Source organism: Ceratotherium simum, chromosome 27 (genome assembly GCF_057802395.1).
Source record: "Ceratotherium simum simum isolate JZ-2026a chromosome 27, ASM5780239v1, whole genome shotgun sequence".
NCBI classification, from domain to species: Eukaryota; Metazoa; Chordata; class Mammalia; order Perissodactyla; family Rhinocerotidae; genus Ceratotherium; species Ceratotherium simum.
In genome coordinates this window covers 13,371,198-13,382,467 of record NC_141926.1, presented here as the reverse complement: position 1 = coordinate 13,382,467, position 11,270 = coordinate 13,371,198, and the positions used below count along the sequence as shown (strand labels likewise).

General features: G+C 49.0%; 1 protein-coding gene across 2 annotated transcripts in view; it reads left to right on the top strand.

The window, feature by feature from the left end:
• Positions 1-3,700: 3,700 nt before the first annotated feature.
• EVA1C (eva-1 homolog C) overlaps positions 3,701-11,270 on the top strand; it is a 49,348-nt gene continuing 41,778 nt past the window's right edge. For both annotated transcript variants that reach the window (XM_087417824.1, XM_004429559.3), the window contains exons 1-2: positions 3,701-3,882; positions 6,878-7,001. In XM_087417824.1, coding sequence (XP_087273950.1) covers positions 3,811-3,882; positions 6,878-7,001 — 196 coding nt within the window. In that variant the 5' untranslated portion in view covers positions 3,701-3,810. The remainder of the gene's footprint in view (positions 3,883-6,877; positions 7,002-11,270) is intronic.

Here is an 11,270-nt window from a genome sequence, read left to right as displayed (position 1 = left end):
CAGAAGAAGGTGTTCCACAGCTCCCATTGCCCTGTGAATCATCCATAGGCTCCACAGACTTTCTTTATTAGTTTAAAGTATTGGTCACATAACTGTAGGTAAAGGTTTCAACAAACATTTTTATTTACCTACCTACAAAAAAGTACACAGATCCTAAGTACGTAGCTGGGTGAACTTTCCCAAAGTAAAACCCGTATCACCCTTCAGATCAAGACGCATAGCTTTGCCAGCTCACCTGAACCCCACTCATGTCCCCTCCCTGTCACTAACACCTCCCCTCCCAAAGATAATGCTATCCTGGGGAGGCATAGGTGGTTTTTAAATGTTTTTCCTTTTAAATTGGCTTTCCTTTTTTAGAGCTGTTTTAGGTTCACAGCAAAGTTGAGCAGAAAGTTCAGAGAGTTCCCATGCACCCCTGTCCACACACATGCACAGCCTCCCTCACTATCAACATCCCCCCCCAGAGTAGTACATGTTACAATCTATGAACCTACATTGGCACGTCATTGTCTCCCAGAGTCCCTGGTTTACATCAGGGCTCACTTTTGGTGTTGTACATCCTGTGGGTTTGGACAAACATATGATGACATGTTTCCACATTATAATATCATACAGAATGGTTTCATTGCCCTAAAAATCCTCTGTCCTCCACCTATTCATCCCTCCCACCCCCAAAACCTCTGGCAACCACTGATCTTTTTACTGTCTCCATAGTTTTGCCTTTTCCACTATGTCATATAGTTGGAATTGTGCAGTATGTAGCCTTTTCGAATTGGCTTCTTTCACTTAGTAATATGCATTTAAGTTTCCTCTGTGTCTTTTTGTGGCTTCATAGCTCATTTCCTTTTAGTGCTGAATAGTATTTCCTTGTCTGGACATAGGCATAGGCTTTTTTTTTTTTCTGATGAGGAATATTGGCCCTGAGCTAACATCTGTTACCAGTCTTCCTCATTTTTTTTTTCTTTTTTTTTGCTTGAGGGAGATGGTGCCTGAGCTAACATCTGTGCCAGTCTTTCTCTACTTTGTATATGGGACACCGCCACAGCATGGCTTGATGAGTGGTGTGTAAGTCCGCGCCCAGGAATCAACCTGCAAACCCCGGGCCGCAGATGCAGAGCGCGCGAACTTCACCACCACGCCTCCGGACCGGCCCCAGGCATAGGCTTTTGAAGAAGGAATTGGACTGAGTCTAGAGCACGTTTTACTGCTGATGTATCTTCTTTGCACTTGCACAGTTTTAGGACTGATATACTGGGAGGGGGGCTCCCTTCTCCCCTCAAAGAGCAAAAGGACCTGAAAGACCTCAAGTCAGTCAATTCTGCATGTTGAGCTTCTGCCTCCAGAATATCACTCTCAAATATGACTACGGTATGCAGGGGGCTCGGGCCACGGCACTGCGCTCACGTCGTGTTTTGATGTAAATAGTCTCACGGAGATCAGGTTCTGTTTACTGGGGACAGACTACATGACAGAGTGAAGAAAGGTGAGGGCTCAAACATGGAGAAGCTTCTTTCGCACTCATGTAACAGTCTGTGGAGCAGGCAGCTCTTCCCTCCGTGAATCCAGAACCCAAGCCCCTTCCATCTGTGGCTCCACCACCCCCAGGGCCTTACCATGACCCTCATGTAGCTAGAGTAACACATGGCCTTTTGGACAAACCCTAAACATTAAGCCAAAGTCATGGTCCTGGAATTAATTGAACGTTTTAGTTAGCTGGTCATCCAGCATGGTCCTGGTGAATGGTGGGGTGCTGCACTAGAAAGTTTTAATGACGAGGCTGAAGAGACCCAAGTACAGGGGTACCAGCCTGGGGAGCTTCAGGGTGGGGGCTGGCCTGGGGGATCCTGAGTTTCCTGGTGTGGCTCATAACAGGGTTCTGAGATCCCACAGAGGAGGCTGGAACTTTCACAACTCGTGGCTTTATCAGGGCCCACCTGTGTGTCCTGCAGGAAGACACTGCCCTGCGGCCCTCGGACCACCACCATGTCTCTGCCTGGCCTCTCTCGGCGCCTGGTGGGGTGCACCATGTGAGTGACGGTGTTGTTCCAACCAGCAGGACCCTGACTCACGTGCCTGGTGCCTGATGTCAGTGTTGCTGCTCGAGCTGCTTCTCTAAGTGCAGTTAACTCAGGGTAGCTGGTCTCTTGGCTGTTCTTATGATGGTTTTCAAGGGCGGGAAGAAAAAGAGGAGTTGCAGTGAGAGACCAAAGATCTGGGTTAAGTGTGCTGGTGGGTGCTCCCAGACTTCATCCGCGGATTGGCAAGTGTGCCCACCCTGTGGCAGACCGTCTCAGTCCCTTTTACTGTGACCTTCAGGGACGCCCAGGGAGCTGGTGGGTGCCTTTTGCAGAGAATTAAGGTTCCGAGAGGATTTTGAAACCTGACAGGAATGACTGAAGCACAGGCCCGTCTGTGTGGGAACTGGGGAGTTCTGAGGCTGCCTTCCTTCCCACCCCACCCCCCACCCCCTCAGAGACGGAGGGCTGCCAAACCCGGCTCCCACACACCTCACCGAAAAGTCCCTGGCTCCCCTCCCAGCGCCTTGCGATTGACCTCATGAGGTGTGAGAAGGAGGAAAGGAATCTACATTTCAGATGAACCTTCCTTCCTCCTTTCTGAGAAACAGTCCAGGCCACCCGCGCCTGCCAGGCCATCGGCGGAGCTCCTCAGAGCCCAAGGCCCTCGCGGCTCGTCCAGCCGGGTTGAGAAGGGACCAGGGAGGCTGGGAGGGGGAGCCTGTATTAGTTTGCTGGGGCTGCTGTAACAAATGACCACAAACTTGGGCGGCTGAAAACAACAGAAATATATTCTCTCACAGTTGTGGAGGCTAGAAGTCCGAAATCAAGGTGTTGGCAGGGCCATGCTGTCTCTGAAGGTTCTAGAGAAGAATCTTTTCTTGCCTCTTCCAGCTGCTAGTGGCTGCCGGCAATCTTTGGCATTCCTTGGCTTGTGGCAGCATCACTCCAGTCTTCACATGACTGTCTTCCTTCTGTGTCTCTTCTCTTCTTGTAAGGACACCAGTCGTATAGGATTAAGGGCCTACCCTACTCCAGTATGACCTCATCTTAAATAATTATATCTCTACCGACCCTATTTCCAATTAAGGTCACATTCTGAGGTTCCCAGTGAACGTGAATTTGCGGGGGATGCTGTTTGACCCATAACAGAGCCCCACCATCCAGCCTGTCCCCTCCCTTCGGGGCAGTCCCTTACCCTGTGCCGCATGTCCTGCCTTGCCCCTCCAGGCCTGTGGCAGGCCCAGGAGTGGTTTCCTAAAATTAAACAGCATCTCCTCACTCCAGGAAAGCCTGGCCCAACTGGGGGAGGTCAGAGAACCCGCGTCTCCCTCAGGACAGGCATCTACATGCCCAGTGGACACCCACTCCGAGTTTTTTCCTGCTTTATAGGGATGCTTCAGGACCTCTTGGCTCCTGGCCAATCCCTTAGTGCTTCCTGAAGGGAAAGAGCCCTCCGAGCCTTCCAATGAGCCATCCCAGACCACGGTTCCCAGTCCCGCTCCGGGCCTAGCTTGGTGTCCTCTCCATGGGAGATGCTAAGGAAGGTCCCCAACATCTTCCTGACTGACCAGCCCCTTCCCCAGGGGAGCTGAGGTCCTCCTGCTCTGGAATCGGTGAAGGAGTGGTGAGTTCCTGGGCCTCTTGTAACCCGGCTGAATATTTTCCAGGTTACCTCACCAAACTCCTGCAAAACCACACCGCCTATGCCTGTGACGGGGACCATTTGACTCTCCAGTGCCCTCGGCATTCTACGATAAGTGTCCAGTCGGCATTTTACGGGCAAGATCACCAAATGTGTAGTGCCCAGCAGCCTGCCTCCCAGAGGGAAGACAGCTCAACCTGTGTGGCACCCACCACATTGCAGGTATTGCCTTTTGTAGATGTTTTAAGAAGGTAAAATGGTTCTCTCTCTCTCTCTCTCTCTCTCTCTCTGTCCCTCTCTCTCTGTATATATACTTATGATTATATAGTTCACTCAAAACAAACCTGATGCGCGAAAATCCCAATTTATACAAATCACCGATTTGGCGAGTGAGCTATTATTTGCTTCTCAAAAGGATTCTTTACCAAACAAGTCTAAATAGAATTCCTACTTCCTGGAGAGCTCCCTGAAAATACTTGCCGTATGAATTTATTCATAGGCGTACTCCTCCGTGCAGTAAAGCGAAGTACAGTCATGTTGGGCTTCAGCCTCTGGACCCACATCCCCCATCAGTACCCCACTAGAGAGAGAAAGCCTGTGGATTCTGTAGTGAAAACCACAAGGGTCTCTGTGAGGCGGACATCTGAGGTCATGATCAACTTCTTAGAGAACGCACTCCAGGAAGGGAAATATTGATAATTGTCTTTTGTGTTTTGATGGTTTGCTTCTCCAGTTGTAGATAATCATGTTATTCTTGTTTGGAGCAACTTTGGGCAGTCTCTGCTGATTCATCCTTCTACTGGGTAGCACCAGGAATTGGGGGTGAGGGTGCTGAGTCATTCTTTTTTTGGTTGGCATCAGGGAAAGATTTGGTATAGGAGAAGGTCAAAACTAATATTTCAATGATGATTTTAGACCACTCATGACTTTCAATTATCCAAGCAACTTCTGCTCTACTGTCCTTGGCTCCTCAACATTTATAGCTATTGGCCGAGATTATGGAATCACTTGGATTTTTTTAATGCCTCCAAAGTTCCATATGAATCCGTTGAAGTCAGTGTGGTTAGAGCAGGGGACAAATTAGATGTGTGTTTGATTTTGTCTATCATAGGAAATGTGGGTAAAGATAAATTTCCTAGGAGGGCTAAGGAGAAATGGAATTAGCTTTAATGCTGTGTAGCTCTCCTTAAGGCCAAAAGAGGAGAAGCAAAAATACTGTGATCATGTAAGGATTTTTCTATTTCTCACACCATTTATTGCTTCCATTCCAAGCATCGTCATTTCTGGGTAGTCATGTTATTGGTGAAGACACCAACTTTTGAGTAGCCAAAGGAATATGTTTGAATGAATCCCCTGGACATGGTTTCTATGCCCTGAGGAGAGACAGCATGTTGCTCCTGGAGGAGAGCAGTTCCTTTCCTTGTGCGCCCCACCCTACCCCAATCCTTCCCCTTGGGTGCCACTCCAGGAGCCCTATCCCTGTTGGCTTGCCCCATGTGTCATCCCAACTGCCCTGCCCACCCATCCCTGGTACTCTGGCTGTCTGCTGCCCTCCTAGACACATAAAAAGAATGTTGGCCAGTGCCAACAGGGTGGAAGTGCCTACTTTGTGAAAGTATGAAGTCCTGGCACTTGGAGCTCCAATGCATGGGCACCACCCTCCTCCAGCATGGGGCCTGCCTCTGCCAGGCAGCCCTGGGGGAAGAGGATGTTCCCATAACCAGGCCAAGTTAGCATCTGTGAACACAATTCTGATGTTGTTGGAGGGTGTGTTTGCCAGAAACATCCCCGTGCACTGCTCTTTCATCCAGAGATCAAGAGATCCTTTACTTCTTGTCTGTTAGACTGGATTTGGGAGCTGAGGCAAGATGCTTCCTCAGAGGGAGGTTGCTTAATGTAGGTGAGAACAGGTTGAGATTGGCATGGGAGCACCTCAGCTGATCCAGCCTGGGACTCAGTGCTCACAGGAAGTCCTCCTCTCTGCACTTTGCAGCTGTAACACAGTTTGGAAACAGCCCTGCCTTGAGTTCCACTCTGTGGTTGTAACACGCAGAGCTCTCCAAGGACTGAGTCATTTCGTGATGACCCTTGGCCATGACAAAGTGCACCATCATCTGGGGGTCCTCGGGGTTTCTGTAAGCATTTTTCCTGATTTTATACACATCCGCTGGACCCCTAGGTGACAGGTGATACCTGGTAGGGCCAGCATCCCTCATGGAGATATTCCATGGGCCACCATGAGAACATGGCGACTCACGTAGTCTCGTGAATCTGCGCTAAATTCAGTCCAACTGTAGTAAGTAGATTCTTGAGAATATTTTACTGGGCCTGGTGTCCTTTTTACCAAGTGTAGGACCTCTGTGTTGGTCATGGGCAGGGCTTGTTCTGTTAGGGAACTGGGAGAACAGCAGCGAGATGCTGGGTCTTTCTGTGGCTCAGCATAGGGTGGCCCCTGAGCTTCCAGAGAGCAGATTCATTCACGAAGGAGTGAGCTGCCTGGACAAAACCAGGTGAGAGAGAGAGATTTGAAGGAAAGCTTTTAAACCAGATGCTCAACAGAAAGCCTGAGTTTTCCACTAAGAAAATCGCTCCACAGGGAAGAAGTGGGTCCATGCCCTTGAGGTTGGCAAGGGCAGAAATCAGCTTCTTAGTTTTCTCTTGTTGGCCTGTGTTGGGGTTTGGGTCTCCAAGGCCTCCCCAAACGCTGAGCTCTCCTGTGGCCTGTGTCGGGCTGTTTCTAAGGATGGGGAGCTATAACTATGGTTCCTGCTCCCCACAGAGCTCTCTCAGCTTTCAAGTCAAGGGACCCCTCCTGGAAGGGGACCTCCAAGTCCCTTCCAGCCTGACACTCTAAGACATTCTGATCTTGCTCACATCCTCTGGAGACTCTGTGGTGTAGCTTTTGCCAAAACTATCAGCAGCGTTGCCACTTGAGGTGAATCCGAGGCTGGTTTTCTGACGGGGACCTGGCACTATTGGGTCAGGTTTCTTCATCTGGAAAGACAGGGAGACAGGGAGCCAACCTGCTCACCCACGTGTGTGTGCTTCCTTTCATCTTAGACACAGCTCATAGCAGCGCGAAGGTCTTCCATGTGCACCCCAGGCCAGGCAGGCAGGTGTCCCTTTCTCCTCAGAGCCCAGAGCAGCCCGGGTGTGGGGTCTCACAGACACTGTGTGTGGTTTTCAAGCCTATCCCCTTTCTACCCTTTCATTTCAGAAGGTGCTGGATGAATGCCAGAACCAGCGGGCCTGCCACCTCCTAGTCAATAGCCGTGTTTTTGGACCTGACCTTTGTCCAGGGAGCAGTAAATACCTCCGGGTCTCCTTTAAATGCCAACCTAGTAAGTAACTTTCGAGGGGGACAGTGTGTTTGGGGTGTGGCTTCCCTGTGTCATTCATACCCTGACAAAAATTCTCTGCCAATTGGCATTCATCTGACTTTGAAACTCTTAATAGAAATGTCGGGGCCCCGTCCTACCCAATTTTCTAGTTTGTGTGTATTTGTGTGTGTGTGTGTGTGTGTGTGTGTACGTACACCCACATATCCATGTGCGTTCTTACAAATCCTTGAATTTTAAAAATCTTTCCTAATATGTAAAACTCAGTTGTACCGATGCTAAAAATAGCAGGGGTGGCAGGAGGCTGCCGGTGCTTTTCCTTAAAATGAGGAACCGGTTCTCCTTTTCAGAGGAGGTTTTGCTGAGGCTCACCTCCAGCTGAAGGGCGGCTTGCTCTTTCAAGGGGGGCAGTGGTGGCACGGTTGCCACCTGAGCCCAAGGTTTCAGATCTTCATGAACTGGCTTCTTCCCACTTCCATCTCCAGCAGGGGCTCCGTACACAGTATCTTTTCCTAAGGAGAAGAAAAGAGGAAGAGGGCCCAGCTGGAGCAACCTCTTTTAGTCTGATTCTTGCTCTGTTCTGCATTGACTTTGGCCATTTCTGACGCACATCAGTTTTGTGCGTCAGATTAACACATTGCGGGCCAAAAATAATTGCTCTCCAGTGAGTAGATCACACCTCCAGGCGTGGAGGGTCTGCCTAAGAGAAGCTGTAGGTAATTGCAGTGTTAGAGGTTCCTGGTAATCCTCGAAAACTTATGGAAAAGAAAGCAATGTTATAGCAACGACATTTAACCAAAACGTAAGGAATAATAATCTTTCAAATTCTGCGCTGCCACCCCAATGCCACTATTTTTGTTTTTTGCATTTTGTTCTCTGTTGGTTTCTGCCTCTGGAGCCCAGCATCGCCCCCATCACTGGTGGCCCAGATGCCAGAGGTGGGTGAGGCATTGGGCCACAGGTGTGTAACAGTCTCGAGTGCACATCTGCAGAGAAAGCCTTGGATCCTTCTGGCAAATATCCAGGCTTCTGGCTAAAAGCCTTTCCTTGCTAGGGCTCAGATACCTCAGAACTGCCCCAAGGCTCTGCTTCTGTACCGTGCCTTCAAATGCACATTCACACTCACACATACACCCACATACATACTCATTCACACACACGTACTCACTATCACACACTGATCACGCACGCACTTAGTCACTCATACATACATCCTATCACACCCATACAGTCTATTATACACCCACTGTCACACGCATACTTGCACGTACACACACTCACAAACACCCACAAGCAGGCCCGAACTTTGCAGAACGGCCTACCCCCACCCACTCCAGGATTCTCATCAGCTCTTGCCTCACTCAGTAGACTCAGGAAAATCACTTCTAGATCTCCATGTTCTTAGTCGCTTCCCTCCCACGGCTGAATCTCAAAAAATGGCCATGCCCTTGGCCACGCCCTTGACTACCTTAGCTTTGCCTTTTTATTCTCTTCCACCCTTCTTCCATGGTGAAAAAGATAACCCTTTAAAAGCAGCCCTCGTTCAAAATGTCAACAATTGCAGAATCTAAGTAGTGGGAATATAACTGTTTATGGTGAGATTCTCTCACATTTTCTGTATGTTGGAAATTTCTTCTAATAAAAAGTTGGGAAGGACTAGCTTCTAACAGAAGTAAAAAGGCCCTTGTGAAATTGGCAGAACCTTGGATAAGTCAGTGCTGGGCCACAGCCTTGTTACTGTGGCGTGTGGTTAGGTCTGTTTATAATTTCATTTCAGCAGACACTTACTAAGCACCTACTGTGCACAGGTGTTAGGCTAGGTGTTGGATATGAAGAGAACTCACATCTTGCAGAGGCTTCCTGGATGGCGGCTCCATCTTGGGCAGTTTCCAACGTTCCTTCATCCAGCGAGCATTTACTGAGATCTTCGCATAGCTGGTTCCTTCTCGTCCTGTAGGTCCTAGGCCAAATATCACCTTTCTCCGGAAAGACCATATCTGTGCAAAAACATCTAAAGAAGACCCCTGTGACCTTGGTACTGTGCAAGCAGCTCAAAGGAGGAACTGACCTCAGCAGGGCTTCAGGGAAGGCTTTCCTGGCAAGTGATGATGGAGCTGAGAACCGCAGGGGTTGGGATGGGTGCAGAAAGAGCACTCCATACAGGAGCCTGTGGCCAGAGTGGGCAGCGGGCTGGAGGGAGCAAGCAGGAGCTGGACCAGGACCCCGGGCCCTGACGGCCGGGGAGGGAGGTGGACTCTATCTGTGCACAGCATTTAAGCAGGGACGGTGCTCAGTTGGGGTTGTAAAGCCCCCTCTGGCTGCCCATGTATAACAGATTAGAGGGGCAGAGCCTTGTGTCTTAGTCCGTTTCAGCTGCTATAACAAAATACCATAGACTGGGTGGCTTATAATCAACAGAATTTATTTCTTTCAGTTCTGGAGGCTGGGAAGTCCAAGATCAAGGTGCCAGCAGGTTTGATGTCTGCTGAGGAGCCACTTCCTCATAGACGGCTGTCTTTTTGCTATAACCACACATGGCAGAAGGGGCAAGGGAGCTTTCTGCGGTCTCTTTTATAAAAAAGGGCACTACTTCCATTCATGACCTAATCACCTCCCAAAGGCCCCACCTCCTAATGCGCTCACCTTGGGCATTAGAATTTCGATATATGAATTCTAGGGGGACACAAACACTCAGACCAGAGGACCTTGTGTAACCTGGACATTGGTGACCTGAGGTGGACCTCTAGTTGGGGAGGTGGTGCCTATTGCTGCTGTGAAATAGAGGGGAAAGTGAGGTTGTCCCCACCCCTCCTGCCTCTTTTTCTGCAGCCCTCTCACCTCCTGAGGCTCTTCTCCTCCCTCCTCCCAGTTCCAGCCCCTGCCTGACACTGATTGTCAAAGGCTTCGCTGCTGCCTCCAGGGGTGCGTGGAGCCAGCTCTGATCATGAGAGCCAGTGATGCACATCTCTTCCCACCTCTGCCTGTGTGCAGTGAAATCTGCTGTGATGGGAGTATTTACACCAGGGAAACTGGCAAACGCTACAAATCAGGGCTTGTTTGTATGTTTGGTGTTTGGAGAGCTATTTCGCCAGCAGTCCTCACTGGAACCTTCTTTTCCCCAAGTGTGCACCATGCTTCACCTCCTCCCTAAACTTCATCCCTTCGGGGAATTTTGGTTTCAGTAAGGCTTCGGATTTAGGTTCATATCCCTGTCCACTGTGTAGCTGCTGTGTGACCTTGGACAGTGTAGGGAAACTTTTCTGAGGCTCCATGACTCAACTGTAAAATGAAGATAATGCACCTTCTGCATAGAGCTCTTATAAAGACTGTAAAAATCCAGTGCTGTATGTAAAATGCTTAGCACAGGACCTGTCATGGGGTTGAACTTGGTAATTGATGGCTATTATTTCCAATAGGCAGACTAATTCTTGCTAAACATGTGAATGACTGAAAGGCAGTGATATATCAAGGATCGGAGGGATGTGGTCTCCCCTGGGGGCAGGCAATAGCAGGGTGCACTGTCTGTAGAGAATTTAAAAACACAATAAATGTGACTAGATAGCTGTCTGCTTGTTGATATCACCATGCACCAGATAATTGTAAATAACGTCAGTAATAAATTATTCCCATCATGGCAGATCGCTCCTCCTGCCCACCTTTGAAAGGCCACTGCTTTATGCAAATGTCTGTGTTATTAAAAAGGAGTGGAGGGCCCACATCACTTGTGTCTGTTGTCGTTTAAGCAGAGTCATGTTCTGCCTCTGCCCAGGCTCCTGTCACTCTCCCCATCCCAAGCCACAGGGCTGTTGGCGACCTGTTTCTGGAAGGCTGCCCATAGCTTTTCTAATCTGAAACCATTGAGCCTCTAACCCAGCCCTAAAACAAATTCTCATTCTCCAACAAAAGTAGCAATTATGTTAGTAATCCTGTCGTTGTTAGAATTCAGAAATGTCACTCTTAGGCGACAGTGAATTAGCACATTCCCAAAGAACCAAGTGACTCAACATCCCACAACAGTAACCCCAAGCACATAATGTGACACTCACAGCCCCTCCATTCTGGGAGATGATTTGCCCATAATCTGGGGACAAATCACTGGAGGTTTGCGTGTGGGTGTTGGGTTACTCTGGGTGAGTTTGGCGGGCATCAAGGCTACCTTGAATGAATGGGTTTTAATACACCAGAGAGATGGTGGCTAATAAATGCATTTCATGACATACCTTAAAAAAAATTCTTACAATTTAAAAAAAAAAAAGAAAGAAACCATTCCTG